General features: G+C 40.2%; 3 protein-coding genes across 4 annotated transcripts; 2 read left to right on the top strand and 1 right to left on the bottom strand.

Moving 5' to 3' along the window:
• Window positions 1-1,149: 1,149 nt before the first annotated feature.
• Window positions 1,150-2,390, bottom strand: ora2 (olfactory receptor class A related 2). Its single transcript, XM_023402230.2, has one exon. The coding sequence runs from the start codon at window positions 2,388-2,390 to the stop codon at window positions 1,422-1,424; it is 969 nt and encodes a 322-aa protein (XP_023257998.1). The 3' UTR covers window positions 1,150-1,421.
• Window positions 2,378-8,019, top strand: ora1 (olfactory receptor class A related 1). Its single transcript, XM_087172923.1, has one exon. The coding sequence runs from the start codon at window positions 6,671-6,673 to the stop codon at window positions 7,694-7,696; it is 1,026 nt and encodes a 341-aa protein (XP_087029049.1). The 5' UTR covers window positions 2,378-6,670; the 3' UTR covers window positions 7,697-8,019.
• An 855-nt stretch (window positions 8,020-8,874) lies between these two features.
• Window positions 8,875-19,960, top strand: phtf1 (putative homeodomain transcription factor 1). Of its 2 annotated transcripts, none has more exons than XM_087172921.1 (17): window positions 8,875-9,359; window positions 9,545-9,705; window positions 10,349-10,405; window positions 10,499-10,568; window positions 10,796-10,954; window positions 11,750-11,930; window positions 12,136-12,256; window positions 13,043-13,219; window positions 13,452-13,700; window positions 14,192-14,320; window positions 14,754-15,023; window positions 16,177-16,308; window positions 16,436-16,522; window positions 16,784-16,939; window positions 17,137-17,232; window positions 17,737-17,862; window positions 19,161-19,960. In XM_087172921.1, the coding sequence occupies exons 2-17, from the start codon at window positions 9,670-9,672 to the stop codon at window positions 19,179-19,181; spliced, it is 2,067 nt and encodes a 688-aa protein (XP_087029047.1). In that variant the 5' UTR covers window positions 8,875-9,359; window positions 9,545-9,669; the 3' UTR covers window positions 19,182-19,960. The 2 variants fall into 2 exon arrangements, with proteins under 2 accessions (XP_087029047.1, XP_023257981.1); XM_023402213.2 differs by having other exon boundaries at window positions 8,879-9,359; window positions 13,455-13,700.
• The last annotated feature ends 122 nt before the right edge of the window (window positions 19,961-20,082 follow it).

Here is a 20,082-nt window from a genome sequence, read left to right on the forward strand (position 1 = left end):
AATATGCCACTTCTTTTCTACCAGAAACAGAGAGAATGACATCACTGGGAGCGTTGAGGGGAATCATTTCAGTGATTTCTCACCGGAGGCACCAGCGTCCTCGCTGCTCTAATGAAACCATCCATGTATTCTATCCTTCATTCCACCGGAGTCTGTGTAAAGTGCCAATCAGATTTCAGTGGTTTGAAGAGTAAGACACATGGAATTTGTCATCTGGAGAGAGCTTTGCAAAAATGTAGTCACTCCACCATGGGTTGTAATGGTTGCAACTTTTAAAATAAAGGCAATTGTTGCTCTGTGACAAAAGATATGGCCTTTAATATCCTTTGATGTCAACCTGGTATTGAATGCATCAGTTCTACACAAGCACAAAAAGAGGACTTCTCCTCCTCCTTCTTACCTGCATTGCGACAGCAGTTGAATATTGCTGCGCTGATTGCACTTTAGAGTTACTGCAGGATCACAGAGTGCTGGCAGCCCTACTTTGTGTCTTTTAGACTGTCACTCACAGAGGTTGTTATGTCCTCACCCTGTCTTTCTGCCCTTACTTGTGCGAGACATGGCAATTACATAATGACTCCTAAATTCCCACGTTTCCACATCCACAGCAAACTCCTCAGGGCTTGTGCCAAGATATAGCTTTGTGTCCCTAACGTGTCCTCCTCTTATAACCACAATCGTGGAACTCAGACATACATTGTTGGCATTTTACTGAGTAATTAAGTATTGAGTAATGAACATCTTTTACATCTTTATCTCTCTGAAGAGTATAGTTTTCCCATCAGGTTTTTAACCAATTCTCTGTGGGACAATTAACCTGCCTCATTAGTACGGGACATTTCCAAGCTTCTATTCAAAGCCTTAATCGTAGCTAAATGGGCAGTTGGAAGTCACTTGACAGCTACATTGAGCCCTGAGTCACCCGGCTATATTTTTTCCACCCAATTAAGATGGTACGAACATAACGCATAAACAAACAAAGCAAGATATCACCAGATAAGCAGAGATTCATACACACTAGTATTGAGTCACAGGGTTGTGAAGACAGTTTTTCTCCTTATATCTAGTCAGTGAGACAATAGACGACCCTGCACCCTCCCCACCCCCATGAACCACCCACCCACCCCCTCCAAAGTTACAGGTGCTAAACTCTTATTTCTTATCTCTTATTTCACAATATGTCTGAGAAGTCTCATAAACAAAATGTTTTAATACATATTAAAAAAAGGCATCATTATTATGAGCTACACCAACAGATGAAAGACGAGTCTCTCCTGCAACTTGTATCACAAAACGTAATGTACCCAGTGTACTACAAAGACAGAATGACCCATGCACGACCCAGACTTTAGAAAAAATTCAGTCCTCATCATCTCGGCTTCCCCTGTAGCTCTGTGAGTAATCAGCTGTCCCAGCAGGCCTCACATGGTGGAAAGACTTGTGGCTTTCTCCTGAACAGGCTTCTCATGAGCTACACACCTCAGCCTGCCATTCACCTTCTTGTTGGACACAATGATCACCACAGGGCTTAGCGCTGCATAGAGCGAGGAGAAGAATATGCGCAGGTCAGAGATTAGAGAGGAAGACATGGTCTTCCTCACAGTGAGAGTGTACACCCAAAGGCCATTATCTACCCCATAGAGGACCACATACAAGGTCACAAGTGCTACCACGGCTTTGGCAGCTCGTTGCTCGGCCCCACTACTTCCTCCACCGCTAACACCACTACTGCTGCGGAGTCCCTTCACCTGCTGGCTGTGCTTGTAAAGGAAGACCAGGATGATCAGACTGGCTAGGGTCATGAGGGCCATGGGAACCACATCTCTTCCCACCTGGGCTGCCCCGTTTGCCTGTTTGGACAGCTTTGAGGGGAAGTGCACATAGCAGAATTCTACATTAATGCCATGGTTTGTCAAGGTGGAGTTATTCTGTCTGTGAAAGGAGAAGAGTATGGCTGCCGAGCTCATGCAGGTGTTGAGGAGCCAGAGGAAGAAGAAAACAAAGCCCAAATAGTGGGCAACAAAGGCACGGGCGGAGGCCCAGCGTGATCCGGGAGGGGCAATGCTCAGGCACTGGTAAGCACTCAGAACAAAGGTGAGCCAGATGGAGAGGGAGCGGGAGGTCCTGTAGACAAAAATCACAGCTTTACAACCTATATCGCCAAAGATGTTGGCCAGGCGGAAGGAGGCTAGGGTCTCCAGCAGACAGCGAACACCCACTACCAGCAGGTTTGCGCAGGCCAGATGCAGGATGATGGCATCCGCTGCGAGGAGGCGGTTCTCCTGGTGCAGCAGCAAGAGGAATGCCAGGATGACCACAGTGTTACCTGGGACTCCAACAATAGTGAGGGACAGATAGAGCATCCCACGAACAAACTGTTCTGATGACATTCCTGCAGGGACAGAAAGGAGTGTAATCAAATCAGTAAAATCACCTAGATTATAGTGATATCATTTTTAATGGCCTTTTGAATGTTAGGTAATACTTAGCATTCAAAGTGATATCAGAAAGCTTACACTCTTACCTGAGAACAGTCACAGCTGACAAGGTGTGGGGTGGACCTTGTCTCTGATCCCTCTCTCCTGAAGTAGTCGAGTTGTTTTTGTTCTTATACTTGCAAACAGGTAATGGTTGTTGGATCTGTTTTTCATGGTCCATTGACTTCTCTTCCCTCAGACTCCAATTACTTGAGATCAATTCAGATGACTGCTTCTGTCCCCTCACTGGGCTTCAGAGAGAAAGGATAACACAGAGAGAGCTGTGTGTTTGGATTTACTTACATAGATCTAACAAGTGTGCAGAGAAAATGGTGTTAATGAAAGAATGATATCCATTAGCTTCATGTTTATACTCAAAAAAGATTAACACTATCTCTCAATGTCACTGTTTCACTGCTTTTTTCTAATTACTGATACTATAGATAGATTTCCTTATTAGACCTTCCACTCTACTTTTGTATTTTTTATTTCTGCAATCAATTTGAAAAGCCTCTGCCTATTAAAGAGACCATCCTTGTGTTGGTTAGTCAGGCACCAGCACCACAGTGTCCTCCAGTGGAGAAAGCTGAAACAAAGTCAAAGCCAGAGGACGTTCCACTCAGTCCGCATGATCGATCACCTCCAGTTTCATTTGTGGAGCTCGACGTAGCATCAAATTTATGATTGTGTAATTCATCCAGAGCAATAAAAGTTCTAAAAATGGAATTAAACCTAAACCATGAGGATGTTGTAAGGACAAATCAGTGTGGGTAGGCTACGTGATTTAACTGCAACATGTCCTACAGCAGCGACTTAGAAATGAATATTAAGCCCATTTCTCACAAGAAGACGATGAGATATGTCCTCCACTATAATTAAGAGAGACTACTTTCATAATACTATAATATAAAAATAATGAAACTAGTTACATGTCCAATAACCTCCTCAAACTTACAGTTTGAGCACTATATAAGCAGTATGTATAGGTACTAGTGATGTTGGTTTACTTACCACTTATTTTGCATGTTTATATGTCGGAATACTTCAATTTGAATTTTATTATTGAACTATTTATGAAGAGGAATTTGTCTCGGAGCCAGGTGAAACACTGAACGCACACATCACGGATTTGAAGGTACTTAAAAATACAAATAAAACATGCACATTTAATTTGTGACTAATCTGCATATATGACATTCAGTGCAGAAGAGGGATCCCTCTGCTGCTCTGCACAGAGAAAGAACAGAGAAAACAGGTGGTGCAGACAGGTGCCTCAATTGATAAATGAGTCTCTTGTAACATGCAAAGGAATGAAAACACGTTTGGTTCAGTTTGCCACTGAGCATTATGCATGAATCAATTATTTTTGAACAATTGATTGTCCCACAGCTTAAGGTGAACATATTGTAGATACAGTATAAAGACAAATAAAATCTAAAGTCATGGGAGGTCACTTTTGCCCTCCCCTTCCCCTTAAATGCAAATCAAGAGTGTGAGGCCCATCAATATCAGAGTGAGAGGCTGCTAAGCCAAAAGCTTCTTAAACCACATTTTTGCTGTGGGACAGATTAACTGGCACTGTGAGAAATGCACTGAATATCCCCTCGTCACCAGCCAAAGATGTTGCCCTCTCCAGAATACTTAAAGATGCAAAAGGTTAAAAAGTGATGTTTGCCTGAACTAATTGAAGTTGTATGTAAACAGCTTACTTAATGCAATACCTGGGTTTTCGTGTCCTAATTTAAGATAACTAAGTAATAATGTGAGAGTTTGTCTATTATTGCATCACCATCTCGTCTAATACAACAGCTGTGCCATAAATTCTACATACCCTATGTTCAGTATTTGTGTTGAAAAATGTGTATATTTGAATACATGGCTGTCATTGAGGTCATATTTAAAGGTGGTGTCATCCATTTATATACATGAGGGAGGCAGAATATTAGAAACACCTCTGAATATAATGCAGTCCAGTCCAACATCATCACTAACTATGACCTCAGTGCTAAACCAGCTAATTTAATGTGGGCTACAGGCAGAACCTGTTTTGGAATGGATTAGACGGTGAAGATGTTCCAACTGAAATGGCCACCAGGTGTATTTTATTGCATGTACAGAAGAAAATAATCAATTCCAGGACATAGTTAGACATGGTAGTTTCTGGCATGACCTGTATTGTCAGCATCAACTCTAAGGGCACTGTTGTAACGGAAACAGTTATTGAAAAATTTTAAGTTAAATTAGCGTAATAGAGAAAACAATTTGCAGCAGCCATAAACAAAGAAAAACTCTTGTCAGAGGGGAAAAAGCCTGCTTTTCAAGACTTGCCACGTAGAATGCTGTACATGAAATCCCCTGAGCAGGACATGCTCGAACTTGCCATTTTAATTAGCTCTCTGAACAAACATGTTAAAAACACACAGGGAAATAACATATCTTATGATGCTTTTTCTGAGGCTTATTCTCTGGAGAAATCAAGCTTCTCAAACAACACTGTTTGAGGCACACAATCTGATTTTACAACTGAGAAAATAGGCGGTAATTGACCAACAGGTTAGAACGCTTTTAATGTCAGATACATTTGCTATTTACAGTCTATATACTGCTGGAAAACCTTGGGTACATAGTACAAACTTCTGTTAAAGCATATGTCAGCACTGAAAGTGAAGAACATAAATGAATAATGGCTGCTTGTCCCTGTGCCCCCAATTAGTACAGACATGCATTGTTATATGGTTAATTGTCTTGCTCCTCTGTGTCTTTTAACATGCTCCCAGGACATGAAGGAGGAAAGGAGCGCACACTGAAGCACCAGCTGTGCATGTAAAAGCCTCTTGATGGCTCATTCAAGGCATCATCAGGCTGCTTTTGCATCAACAATAACCGCACACTGTTGTCTCCGCAGGGGTTTCTTTAACTCTGTTTTTTTTTTGTTTTTTTTTAACACCACTGGGAAATGGCGTTAAAATATTTCAGAAGATTGACGTACAGCCCCTCTGTCCAAAGAAACTGAAAACTGATGTGGAACAGGAAAACATTGTTCAAGATTAAAATTCACATAAGGGTTCAAATATGTTATTCATATGACCTAAGGCAGCTTAATGTCTCTTTATGACAATGAACAATTTCCTGACATTAAAGCCTAAATCTAATTTGGAAAGCTGTGTTGATGTACAGCCCGGAGCACCTTCATTCATTTTAAAAAAAAAGTTGGGTGATCTGGAGATTCATGCCACATTTGTTTGAATTTTGACATCACGCTAGTGCTACTGTATCTGATTCCAATGGAGAAAATGTACGCGCTCATTTCCAGCTATATCTTTCCTAGTTATTGATCTATTGATTTCATTATCAGTGGGGCACAAACAGGCACAAGAGTGAATATTTTGAAGCTGATAAGGATTTCACTTTAAAACATAAAGGATAGTTCCACATTTTTAAACTGTTTCAAATTAATACACATACTCCCATATGTCCATTGAAGCAGTTGTTGCTTGCTGTAATCATTTCTCCTGCTCATACTGGTCATTAAAATATCCCCTCATAACATGTTTCCAATGTAGGCGATGTGGAAGTCAAATCAAATTTGCATCTTCGAAAATCTTTGTCGTACTAGCCATCCACTGCAGCTCAGCACAGAAACACAAAGATGGAATTTCATACTTTGACATGCTGTAACTTTTGAAGATACTGACTTCATTTATCTGTAGAAGACGGTTGAAGCCACATATTAGCTTCAAATAATCTTAGGAAAATATTAATATTAATCGTCTGTTTGAACGGGGAGAATAATTACAGTAAGGAAAAAAAAAGGTTTCACTGTTGTTTTAAGATAGACTTGAAAAACTGTGTGTATCCCTCAGTGCTATTGTATGCCCTTGCAGTGCTTGTCTTCTGAGACCATCTCAGATTTAGTGTGTTACTTTTAATTTGCCAAACTGAGCTGAACAAAGCAATGTTGGGCAACTATCTCAAGGGGCATGGAAGACTATAAATTGTAATTACATGGGCTATTAAACTGTTGATGCACAGCAGGCTTTATTTTCATCTCCAACATCAGGTGAGCAGCATTTTGAACACTGATAGAAAACCTGGAGATCATTATTATCATAATCATTATTATTATTATTATTATTATTATTATTATCTTTTATATCAGGTTTTTTATGTAACTCGATATCACCAACTTGAGAATGTTTGTTCATGTGCAGTGTATTTCTAACAGATTTGATTCTCTGTCTGCTTTACAAATCATGACGGGTGCAGGCCTTGGTGTGATGGATCTGTGTGTGACCATCAAAGGGGTCTCCTTCCTCTTGCAAACAGGTATGGGCATCTTGGGGAACACCGTGGTGCTGCTGGCTTACGGCCACATCATTTACACCGAACCCAAGCTCCTTCCTGTGGACATGATCCTGTGCCACCTGGCCTTTGCCAACCTATTGCTGCTTCTGACCCGCTGCGTCCCTCAGACCATGACTGTGTTTGGGCTCAGAGAGCTGCTGAATGATCCCGGCTGTAAGGTGGTGATCTACGCCTACCGCATCGGCCGGGCTTTGTCAGTCTGCATCACCTGCATGCTCAGCGTGTTTCAGGCAGTGACCATCGCCCCTGCTGGACCCCGTTTGTCAAGGCTGAAGCCTGCACTTCCCTCACTGGTGCTCCCCACCTTTGCAGGGCTGTGGCTCCTCAACATGGCCATATGCATCGCAGCCCCTTTCTTCTCTATGGCTCCACGTAATGGCACTGTCCCTGCCTTTACCCTCAACCTGGGCTTCTGTCATGTGGACTTCAGAGACAACCTGTCCTATGTGATCAATGGGGTGGCTGTCTCTGGGAGGGATTTCGCCTTTGTCGCTGTGATGGTGGGCTCCAGTGGTTACATCCTGCTGCTTCTCCACCGCCACAGCCGCCAGGTGAGAGGGATCCGTCGCTCTCAGGGTGGTGGAGCAGAGACCAGGGCTGCCAAAACAGTGGTTACCTTGGTGGTTCTATACGTGGTCTTCTTTGGGCTTGATAACGTCATCTGGATTTACATGCTGACAGTGGCTAAGGTGTCACCAGTGGTGGCTGATATGAGGGTATTCTTTTCCTCCTGCTACGCCTCTCTCAGCCCCTACTTCATCATTTCTTCCAACAAGAAGGTCAAGGCGAAGATCCTGTGTGCATCTGAGCAAGACCGGTCGTCAGCGGATACTCAGGAGTCGAATGACAAATGACTCTTTCTCTATCTTGACAGGCTGTTAACTCTCCTGCAAGACAGCAGAGTTGTCAGACCTTATCATTTTGAGCATTTGTGCACAGATGACTGTCATTACCTGAGCAATAGACCCTTTAGGAAGTAGTACTAGAGAGAAGTGTCTGCACTGGTCTGTGTCTTTTTTTTTTTTTGTATGTACTCCTACATTTTTATCAGAATCATAAATACACAGGTCTCTGTACCTGCAATATAGTTTGTGGTCAATTTGTATACCCACATATCATTCTCATCATCATCACTAGAGCTGAAATGATTAGTCGATCATAAAATCTTGAGAATTGATTAAGTGTTTAAGTCATTGTTCAAGCAACTACACCAACCATCTGTTTGTTCCAGCTTCTCAGTTGTGAGGATTTGCTGCTTTTCTTTGTGTCTGTCTGTAATAGTAAATAGATTGCCTTTGGACTGTTGGACATATAAATGCAATCTGAACAGGGTCATTAATGACTTGTTTCAGGGAATTTAAGGGTTTAAATGTTCAGAGCATGAGTTTTTATATTGTACAATTTCTCTTAAATTGCACATGGTAAGATTTAAAGCCTGGTTCAGATCTTTTTGAGAATCAAAATTCTTAAATTGGACTGTTTAAGGTCAGAAACATACCAGAATTATATTCCTGGCATTGTATGAAAGCTTTTTGACAGCATTAGATACTTGACTGAAGAGCTAAAATTGACCGGACATATATTTTAGAAGTTAAATGAACATTGAAATGTAGAAAATAAGACTTTTTTTGGTCACTTGTCAAAAAAATATCTGGACAGTTGAGGGCTACAATCCTTAATTTGAAGATGACAATTTAGGATTTAAAGTTGTAATGGGTTTTTGTTTTTTTTTTACTTTTATCAACATGTCATATATCAGATGATTATTTTTGACACCGTTAACAGCACATAATCAATAATGAAATAATAATTAGTTGCATACCATTCTATTATTCTTAGGTTTTACCTATTTGCTCAATCTATCTCTCTCTCTCTCTCTCCCTCTCTGGTTGCGCTCTGATTGGTTGAAATTTCAGTAATAAGATCCAATGGTATTTTTTGTCCTCAGAATAACCTTTCAGGCAGCACTTCCCATCTGCAGGAACTCTTGTTAGAAAGCCTTATCAGCCAACTGTATATGTGAAAATGTAATTCACAAATTGTTCATCCAAGGTTTCAGGCAATAGTAGATGTTTGTTGTATCTCGATGTCACGTTAACGGAGATGATTTCGTATAGGGCGCTAATTCAGCCTGATAGATATTACCCAGGGAGAGAAAAACCCCATGTAAACATAACAAACCCCGGAAAAGGGAAGCGGAAAATGAACACAATGTTAAAACAAAAGTGAAGTTCGAGAAGTACATAATACCGGGAATAAACGTATCTGTGGATAACCATATGCGCACGAAGAGAATGACTTGTGAACGCAGCGTTTACAAGTCACCAATCGCGTCGAAACGTGGCAGTTAAGTTAAGTTGCTCACAGTATGCGCAGCTAGTAGTTAGCTCAATTTCACAACAAGACGCTGCAACGCCCCTGAAACTGATGACAAGAAAGTATTTAAAGAACACTTTGTGATGATACTAAAGGTCTCTCCCAGTTTGTGCTACATCGACCATTGTTGTTTTATTTCAGGTAAGTTGTTTCGGATGTTTGCTAACGGGCGGCTACTGTTAGCTAGCGTCATCTATATCGTTAACGTTACTTAAACATGCTTCGTAACCAATTTACACCTTAATGGTGCTTTTACAACTAACGTAAACTTTAGGCTTGGTTTCCTTTCTTGACTGTTGTTCTCCATTGTTCTGCTGTTATGCCAGGTTCAATGTGGACGTGCCTGTTTTTTGTTTAATGAACAATTCTGGATTGATGCCCAGTCCTCCTCCCTCTCTCCTGTGCTCTGTGTGAGATGACCTGACTCCGAGTTCACTGGTTCCAGCAGCAGATGACAATGGCCAGAATAGCCTGGTACCAAGAGAAGGTAAGAACAGCCTTTAATCAGTACGTTCAAAATGCATCCAACAAACTAATATCTAAGTAAATATATTCAGTTCAGTTCAATTCAAAAGCTTTATTGTCATAGGCAGAAATAAACAAGTGAGCAATGCAATGAAATTCTTACTCTGGTGTCTCTCCATCTGTCCTGATGCCAACTGCTATTGTATCTAATTGAAATATACTAGAAAAAAGAATAAGTCATTTTGTGAAACAAATATGTACAGACTTGGTGGCGAAATATATACAAACACATGTATATCTACAAAAGCATACATATGTATATATGCATATTTCCACTCATATCTACATCAACACTATGTATAATGAAGTAGACAATAAGGAAGAATTATGTTAAATACAGTATTCTCAAATATGTCATAAAGGAAGAACATTTGGTGTACAAATTTAAAAAAAAAAATACATATATATATATATATATATATATGCAAACTTTTCTTCTTTAAAGTCTCTGCAGAAACGGGTAAAAAAAAAAAATGTTTTAAGGCTCCCTGTGGTTGGAATAATTTACCATGAGCATGCTTACACAAATTTTTTTTACACTTTAACTGGGCAAATATCCCCCATCGCGAAGGTAAAGGATTATAAAAGTTCTGTTGTTGTTACAGATTGGGGCCTATGACCAACAAGTCTGGGAGAAATCTCTGGAGAAGGCGGATCTAAATGTAAGGCACCTACAAATCTCTGTCAGGAATGAAATGTGTGTATTTATGTTGTGAATCACCACTAAATCGAAGGAGCCCTTGCCTTTCCTCTAGGGTTTGGACAGCAAACCAAAGAAGACATGTCACATCAAGCCAGACCTCATTGATGTTGACTTGGTTAGAGGTAAGGGTGAATGAAGAGCAGTTATCCACCTATTGTTTTTTTTTAGTTTGTTTGTTATACACATTTACAATTATTTACATATACAATTCATCAATAAACAAATATGTGTTCGCTTAAAAAAACAGTAGCTTGTCTAGTGTGTGTTGTGGGAATATAAGTGCTATAGCCACATTTGTAGTCATTTAAATAAAGCTGAGATTAATTTATTTGTACCCCCCCCCCCCCAGGATCCACCTTCAGCAAAGCCAAACCAGAGAGTCCCTGGACATCTCTAACTCGAAAGGGTCTGGTCAGAGTGCTGCTGTTCCCGTTCTTCTTCCAGTGGTGGATCCAGGTGACCTCCAAGTCCATCTCCTCGTGTATCCTTGTGCTCTACTTCATGCAAGGTAAGCATCACTGAGTCTAACAAAGTTACACTCATATTAGGGCTGTGAGTTTCTTATGTAACGGCCCTAAATTTGACTGCTATTTTAAATATTTACATAAAGACATGAACTGGGGCCCAAGTAATAGACTTAACATTGAAAACTAACTCATTCTGTGCTGTCTTGACATTATTCATTTTCACAAATCATTTCAGCTCTACTCATTCTTGTCTTTAACCTAAATAATAATTAAAACGTCACTTGGAAAAGAGGTTTTTAAGAATAGAAATGCCTCCAATGAGCCCCATCTATAATACATGTGCTGTAAGATAGAGAACGAGAATATATGGAGCCAAGCTATGAGAAATTAACAGAGATTACATGCACATCCAGCGAGGGTTTAAAAACTAACTGAAAGAGGGAATTTGCAGATTTAATACACTGTTGCACCTTTTTAACAGTCTTTTATTGCAGCACTGACATTTTTAATGGGTGTGTGGTTCTTTAATAAGTAAAAATTCTTTCATAATCTCTTTTGACTCAATAACTTCCAGTCATTGAAGGAAATAAATACAGAACATGGTTCTTAATATCTTCAATGGACAGGAAACTTTTCGAATTCACTGTGACTTTATGCAACTTCACTTTGATTTATATCCATTCCTATGGCCTAAGTTCAGTGTCTCATTTGTCACAGTTTACACTCAGTTATACCTGAGCAACAGCGAAACGTCATTAGTAAGCATGAATTCCGCTATAATGAATCCCCTAAGAGACCATTTTGTTTGCTGTTGCCAAATGTTTTGCTCCCCTCAGTGGCAGCAGTGGTGCTGTACTTGGAGGTCCCTGGGGCGAGTGCCAGCGAGGTGTTTGGACCCATGTGTCTGTTGCTGCTGCTGGGCACTGTGCACTGCCAGATTGTGTCGACGGAGTCCAGCCGGTGGCCCTCGGGCAGTCCAGCTGCCAGCAGCACCACAAGCCCTGCGCGCAGAAGGAGGTGGTTTTCTCATTGTTAGGCTCTGCACACTCATTTGCTTGTACTAACACTCTCTCACCCCTCGTCACATGCATAAACTTATCTGCACACAGATAGATCCAAACACTGCACCATGCAGTAAAGCCACTGAAATACTCTCACCCCTGTTGTTTTGGACAAGTCCTTCTCTATCTACCATCTCTTATTTTTATTCTGTCTCCCTCAGGCCAAGGAAGGGAAGGGGGCTGAAAAAATCTGAAGAAAAGAATGGCAGCGGGGACACAGAAGAGCAGGGACCCTGGCAGTCTGAAGAAAGTCAGCGATTATACAGAAACGAGGAGAGGAGGGTACAGTCACTCATCTCTCTAAGTCAATCTTCAGTAAACAAACTTGGGTCAGTGACCTGTGGTGAATAGAAGATTCTCATTCTCAGCAAGATAAGCAATTTTCAGAATTAAAAACGGCAGTCAATACCTAGTTGCTGGCTGTATTGGAAAAAAAGTCATAGCCGAAATGTAAGCAGCATTAGGCAACTAGCTCGTGTTGAATGGTTATTGATGAATTGATCTTTAGTTTTAGGTATTTAGGTATTTTTTGTAGAAAGGCAGGTTTATTCTTACCTGAATTTGTTGGCAGATTAATGACACCAAAAACACTTGTATCTTCAATGCGATCAATGACCCTTGTCAACCATTTGTAGAGCTTATAATAAATATTACATCCTTTGTTAATGTACAGTAGTTCATTAGATTGAGATTCATTCGATAGATTTTTATTATGTTATTACAGAATGGCATTCAGAGTTGCTCTAACCTTAATTCTAACTACAGGTTTAAAATTTAAAATTTGTTGTACCTAAAAATATAAGTGTAACTAAATCTACCTCTGTTAGCCCAGTGTGTAATGTGTAAGATTATAGAAAGAAAAGAACTGGAAAATATATTTTTTAAATTATGATGCCTAATTTATTATTTTAACAACACCTTAGAAAGTCATTTTCAAACTGCATCAAAAATGAGACTGACCCAAATAGAGAAATACAAATGGCATTCCTTTCTTTCTTTTTGCAAATGCACATGCACATGTTGTGGAACACGTTTGTAAGATACTGTATTTGTGATGTTCTCTGGCAGAACAAAAGAAAGTCAGGATTTGGGGCCTCAGACGAGCTCTCCAGTGAGGAAGAGGAGGGGGTACAAGCAGTTGAAAAGATTCGCCCACCAAGTCATCAAGAGAGACAGCCTGCACTTGTGTCTTCTGTTAGAAAGAGAAACCTGAAGTCTAACCCCAAACCTACACTAAGGCCACAGGTAAACTTATTGTTACACTCTATGTTAATGAAACTGCAGTTACAAGTGCAAGTTTTATGTTTGATATACAGCAAGCTTTCAATTGTTGTAGAGATGATGTTTTAGTTATAAAACTGGAGTTTAATATGTAATTTGCTTAAGTTGTTTGTTTCCAATATGGAAGAAGCAGTGAGTTACTTCAGATCAATGTGTAATATAACATAAAAACTCTTTATACACTTTGATTTGAGAGCAGGAAGGGGGTGGAGCTTCAATCAAGGTGAAGCCTCGAGAGGTGGAGCGTCTCAGGCCGAGCGTCGGCTCTCGTCCTGCCTCTGACACTGACGACACAATGTGGGAGGAGCTTCTCCAAGGGCCTGACACTGCCTCTACGGGCAGCAGTGACAGTGAGGGGAACGGGAGGTACAACGCCGGCTCCACACTCCCACAAACCACCACACTGAGCAGTGATGATGAGAGTCTCCAGCAGGGAATCACCGGCGTAAGATTGCAAATAAATCTTAAAACTAGATTCATCTGTGGGAATTACTGATTCAACATGTTTGTGAATTTTTAATCAACGATACCACATGCTCAAAACTCAATAGTTGAGAGATATCATTTGACTTTCATATAATTAATGTTTCATATGTAATGTGTAAATTTAGCAGTCCCAGGTAAGACATGGTGAACTTCTTGTAGACTGTGTTCTGTACATAATCATCTCTTTTAATGTGAATTTAACTTTGGTGCTGTGACAGCTATTTTCATCATCGATTAATCTGTCATTTATTTTCTTGATTAATCAAGTAATAGTTCTCCCTGACCAACAGACCAAAATCCAAAGATTTTGTTTTTCTGTCGACTGACTAATCGATTAATTATTGCAATTCCTAGACCAATTCCAGAATTACTCACTGCTCTTTTTTCTTTTTTTTTACACATTAGAAACCACGAGTTCACAGGATGTTATCTGTTCTGTTTTCAATTTAGAACCAGCTGTCTTGGCTTCAGGCGTGTCACCCATCCAAGGACCGGGTCAGTGCCATAATATGGGAGCAGGGCGAGTGTAAGAAAGCAGACATGTCCGTGTTGGAGATCAGCGGGATCATCCTCACACGGGTACACATTTTACTCTTTTTGTTGACATACACTGTCTGGGTAAAGACTTCCTGGAGATATAAACCCTAAACAGCAGCAAAGTGTCTCAAGCCTGGAAGTCCAGTATTCACACAATGACTACCTTCTAGTTTTTTTGGTTTGTCTTCCACAGAATCAGATCTGTAGCAGTGCGTTGCCGCTTTTGAATGTTGCAGGAAATATTGTAATTATAAGTAGAGCCATCTTCAGTGACGAAGTAAAGTGGCAGATAAAAATGACATTTGAAATGACAGCAAAGATACAAAAATGTGACATTCTTGTTGATTTGGTTCAACAATGTTGTCTGACTGAGCAGACTGTAGGAAAAACATAGTTGCTGTAGCTTTTATCAGCATAAAAATGTTGCAGCATAACAAGATATCTCCTGTCTCTCCCTCTCGTCTCCTTTCAACAGGTGAAGTTAGTGGAGCAGGGTATGGGTTACCTTGTCTTTGGTGGTCTCATGACTGTCACCCTGGTGCTGCTTCCGTTTGCCTTCCGCTTGGCTCAGCACCTGGACATGTCGAGCATCGGCACTGTGTCCCCGACAGAGCTGGTAGAAATGGTGCTGGGGTCGCGTGATGTCCAGACCTATGCCTTTTTCTTCATCACAATCGTGCAAAGAGTCTGCCTCACTGGGCTGTTCTTCTTCATGATGTGTGTGGCTGAGAGAACGTACAAACAGGTGAGAGGCCACCTTGTATGGTCTGATGAAATCTCTTGTTCTTTATTTCCAGTTATGTCTTTCCTCTTCTTGTCACTATTCTGCTGTACATCTGAACACCTTCAATTTTAACACATTGAGTATCTTATAAATGTCAATCCTAATAACTCCAGATTATGTCTCATAGTCATCACATTTGGAAGTTTTCTATAGTATCAAAAGATATCCTGTTGATAGTTTTTAGATCCATGCTTACAGCACAAACTCACAAAATAAAAAGAAATACAGACAAAAAGTCTGAAAGGGTTTACTGCTGTCCCACTGAAAATCATCAAGTGCATGAGGGCTCTCTAGCAGACATTTTGAGCCGCTTATGCATACTAAGTCTGCGTTTCTGCAGATTTTACCTGAGGGAATTACCCACAGTTCATAGCATTGTTACATTGAACACAGGGTTACCATAGTTACCAGAGGACCTGAGAGGGTTCAGGGTTTAGACCTTTTAGGGGGAACATTGGGGTTGTGCCACTAACTCAATGGTAATATTATACTTCCTACTTGCATTCCCCCAAAGCATTATGGGAACTGCAGTTCCAAAACATAATTATCCCAAATAGGTAAGAGGTAAAAGAAAAGGAGTCACAAAATCCATTAACTTATATTTATTATAATTTTTTGGTTTGCACAGTCAGTGTCTTTTTGACATTACTAGGACTCAAAATGTCCCATTAACATGGTTCCTTCCTCTGTCTATTCATATACGGATTTTTGCCCTGTCTTGAAAAACAAGACAAACTTGAACTGCTTATGCTGAAAATAACAGTATATGTCATGCCTGGTTAGACATGTAGTGACTCTGCTAAAAGCCTGTAAATAAAGGGAGTGACAACTGACTAGAAAAGCCTAGCGTTCTAAGGGTGCATCATTGATTAATAGTATTATTATGGCTGATTGTATTTTTTTAAGCATTGTACTTAAATTAATCGCTGATCGTATACAGCTCATTTACACTGATCCATCTTTTTATTCACTCATGCCATCTGGTCGTCCCCCTAGTGGCACATAGCAGGTGCTGTCTACAGACAACAGACTCACTCACTTGCTTCTTTGCAGGACTTGAATTCTGTCAAGTGCTTTGCATCTTTTACAGTTTATGTCCATGTTTCCCCAACAGAGACTTTTATTTGCTAAGTACTTCAGCCACCTCACTTCAGCTCGCAAGGCAAAGAAATCTGAGATCCCTCATTTCAGGCTGAAGAAAGTCCAGAACATAAAGATGTGGTTGTCACTACGCTCTTTTCTCAGGGTTTGTATTCTCCTGTTTTAACACTCTCCTGCTCTTTTATTACTGCATATTGTTTTAACACTAGAGGGTTGTCATAGACTTGCCTTTGTTTGCAATGGTGCATCACTGACTTGCTTGTTTATTGCAGAGACGAGGGCCGCAGCGCTCTGTTGATGTCATTGTCTCCACTATCTTCCTTTTAGCGCTTTCCATTTCATTCATCATTTGTGCCCAGGTCAGTCACATCTGCTGGAACAGATCTGATCTGTTTAGAGAACATTCATTTAATAATGTTATGTAAATAATAGAGTCTTACATAGAGACGAAAGACACAAGCAAACAGCCATAAACATTAAACCATCTAATCATATTATCTGAGTGAAGATAAGCCTGATAGTTCAGATACAAAATATTTTATATACTCTGATGTCTGGAAGCCTACAACAAAGTGCTGGGGACTATTAATATAAACACTGCTGCTTTTGCTCTACCTCAGCTTCTGCACAGCCACAAGACATTCCTACAGACTCTGACAAACTGGGAGCTGATGGTGTGGGCCTCTTCCCTCATCCTCTTTCTGTTACGGCTGGCTACGCTGGGCTCAGAGACCAACTGCAAATACAGCAACTCCTCTGTGCTGCTGACTGAGCAGGTAAGTACCCATGGCTGCAAAACACATGGCGGTGCAGGTTATTTTTCAGTGTGTTCACAGCACGATGAGTGACATTTTGATGTAACGGTGTCAGCTGATTTATTATTAGTATGAAACGATCATTCATTGTGGGTTTAAATAAATGACTAGGTCTTTATTGTACAGTTTGCTGTATGTAAAACTCTTCTTGGTTTCAGATCAATCTGTATCTCAAGATGGAGAAAAAACCCAATAAGAAAGAAGAACTCAGCATAGTGAACAACGTTTTAAAACTAGCTACAAAACTGATGAAGGTAAGCATGCATGTGGCTGTTCTCTTTTGCAACCTGGATTTCCAGTTGAATATGAAACTGTCTCGGTGTATTTGATCATACAGTTGTGTTGTTTACTTTGGAGTTTAACCCCCATCTGAGCCAATTCTTCTCTCTCCTAATTGTTTCCAGGTATTTTTATTCAGCCAAAATATGATTGAACATAGAACAGCATTTGAATTACAATTAAAAGTGATGCTTCATCCTGTTGGCAAGATAGAAAATAGCCAGTGACAGCTGATATCAGTCAGTTCAATTAATTTCCTGTTATCTCTGTTCAGTAATTCTATCACCCACTTGTATTTGATCTTATTATAATATGTAATTTTAATATTTCTAATGAAGGACCAATGGAGGTATTTTTTTTGCCCGTGGCTTTGAATCCATAATAAATTCTGGCTTTGACCATTTCTTTGAATCAAGGTATGGGTGCCTTTGTTGTAAATCTAAAAAAAAAAAAATGTATTCTCACTTAACCCCCACCAGGAGCTGGATACTCCATTCAGACTACTGGGTCTGACTGTGAACCCTCTGATCTATAACATCACCAGAGTGGTCATCCTGTCTGCTGTGTCTGCCGTGGTCAGCGACCTGCTCGGCTTCAACATCAGAGTGAGTGGAGTCTTTCTGCTAAATTACACCTCCTTGGTTTCTGTGATAATGGTGCAGGAGGACTGAACACAATGGATGAAAGCTGCACTCCGCCAATTTTGCACATCAAGTTCAGTTTTACTCCTCAGAAAGAGCACTATTCAGCCTGTGACAAAAAGGGTATTACAGCTAGAGCTTGGGCACTACAAACATGAGTATTCACCTGTCAGAGGGTCTAACAACATGGTGCATCGTGGAAAATGTTGGAGCCAGTAATTTTGGTGCTTGACTGGGGAACAAACTCGTGGCATCTCCAGGTGTTGGGGTTGATATTTTAGAAACCGTATTCCTTTGAATGTGGTCATCTGACAGACAAGTTGGCAACATGTATATTGAGAAACAAGATGTGACAGATGAGTGGTGAGAGCAGAGGAACTCAAAAGTGCCTTCTAATGGTTAGCAGGCAGTGCCTTAAATTACAAGTACTGTACATTGACAAGTCCTAGTCCAGTAAAGGCAGGAAATACATATTAAGAAGTATGGTTATCAACTTTCTTGCAGACAGATTAAAAGATTAGAAGATGTCAGTCTTATGCCTGTGTGATGAGTGTGACTTTAGCTTTGCATAAAAACTGGGATCAGGGGGAAACAGCTAGTCTAACAAACATGCCCACCAGCATCGCTGGTGCTCAGTAAGAAACTATAACTTACAATTTTGACATTTTATTTGTGTACGGATTTTAAAAAAAAAAGAAAAAAGAAACATGATGTTAATCAGTGATCTTAAAGGGCGAGTATACTCCATCAGAACTGCTTGTCAAATGTTTGAATAGCTTTGGACTCTATGAAAATGTGTATTGTTATTGTTTGATATTTAAATTATATCACACCCATCCTTCTATTATGTACCAGCTTGTTAGCCGCCTTCCAGTGTGGCAGTTTACATCGGGTATAACCAGTTTTGACTTCTGATGTGGTCGGACAGCCTGTCATTCGAACCACTCTTCTTCTAGTATAATTCAGCCCTTAAAGCTGCTGGTATATTTATGAACTTTGAAGAGTCTTTATGCTAAGCTAAGCTAGGTATCTCCTTGCTTTAGCGCGGTACTTATCACACAGACATGTGACTGTAGTTCAGGACTGGCTGCAAGAAAGTGAATAAGCATATCAAAGTGTTCCTTTAACCAAAGGTGCACCACTGTAGGTAATGATGTATTATGATGTGTTATGTTAATATGTGTTTGTGCTGTTCTGTAAAATGAAGTGACAGTAATCATCTTTCTCTAATGAAAGTTTTATCTCTTCTCTTTAATTTGCAGCTGTGGAAAATCAAGCCTTAAATGTGAAAACAGCAAACCACTAAAAGTCAGACACTGGAGACCAGAAATCCCACTGCAGACAGGCTCTCATCTACAAAAAGTGTGCAAACCTACTGACAGTATTTCCATTGTCTGTGCCTTCCAACTGAAACTCCTGTCTGAGTTTCATCAAACATTCACAAGCCTGAGATGCTCTGACAATCGCTCACACACCATTACTGGCTGCTAAGCTGGTGTGGCATCACACACTTTCCCTCGGCCAAGCCACTAAACCGGTGCCTAACCTTTGACCCTTGAATGTTCCTCAGTATTCAGTTAAATATAGTGGTAGATTTAGGTCAGGCTTCTGTGGCATCCAAATTTCTAATTGTGTCTTGTACAGATGTGTGGACACAAAGTGAAATGTAAATCCAGTTAATAATGTAGATAGTTCAATCTTATTCACTAATATTCTTCATCAATATAATAGTTGAGTATAAAACAAGCCGTGTGCTATCTAAAGCTAGTCAATCAGAATGGGTGGCCAGCTGTACTAAATGAATCTTCATAGGAATCACATTTGATTTCGACCTTTTGTACTATTTAATGCGAAAACATTGTGACTGTAAGTGGGCTTTATTTATTTGGGATTGTGTTTCAGCACTTCAACTTGTCATGGTACCTGAAAGTCATGACTCTGACCACTATCTGCCTTTTGTATTGAGGACCATTGTTGAATAAAATAACTATGCAAAGAGGGTATAGTTATGCTTAAAGAAAATGTTTGATAAAGGTGAATAAAGTCTTTTTCATCCATGGAAGCTGGCGTCAGTGTTTTCAATTCTTTGATTTCCACCTTCACCGCCTTGTTCTCACGGTAGTTTGCAGTTGATCCTCTGCAGAGCGCTTATGGTTTAGTTCTCAGGGCTTCTGAATTAGTGAA

This window comes from Seriola lalandi, unplaced genomic scaffold (genome assembly GCF_002814215.2).
Source record: "Seriola lalandi dorsalis isolate HSWRI2012SDOR001 ecotype SW California unplaced genomic scaffold, Sedor1 jcf7180002053900, whole genome shotgun sequence".
Taxonomy (NCBI): domain Eukaryota; kingdom Metazoa; phylum Chordata; class Actinopteri; order Carangiformes; family Carangidae; genus Seriola; species Seriola lalandi.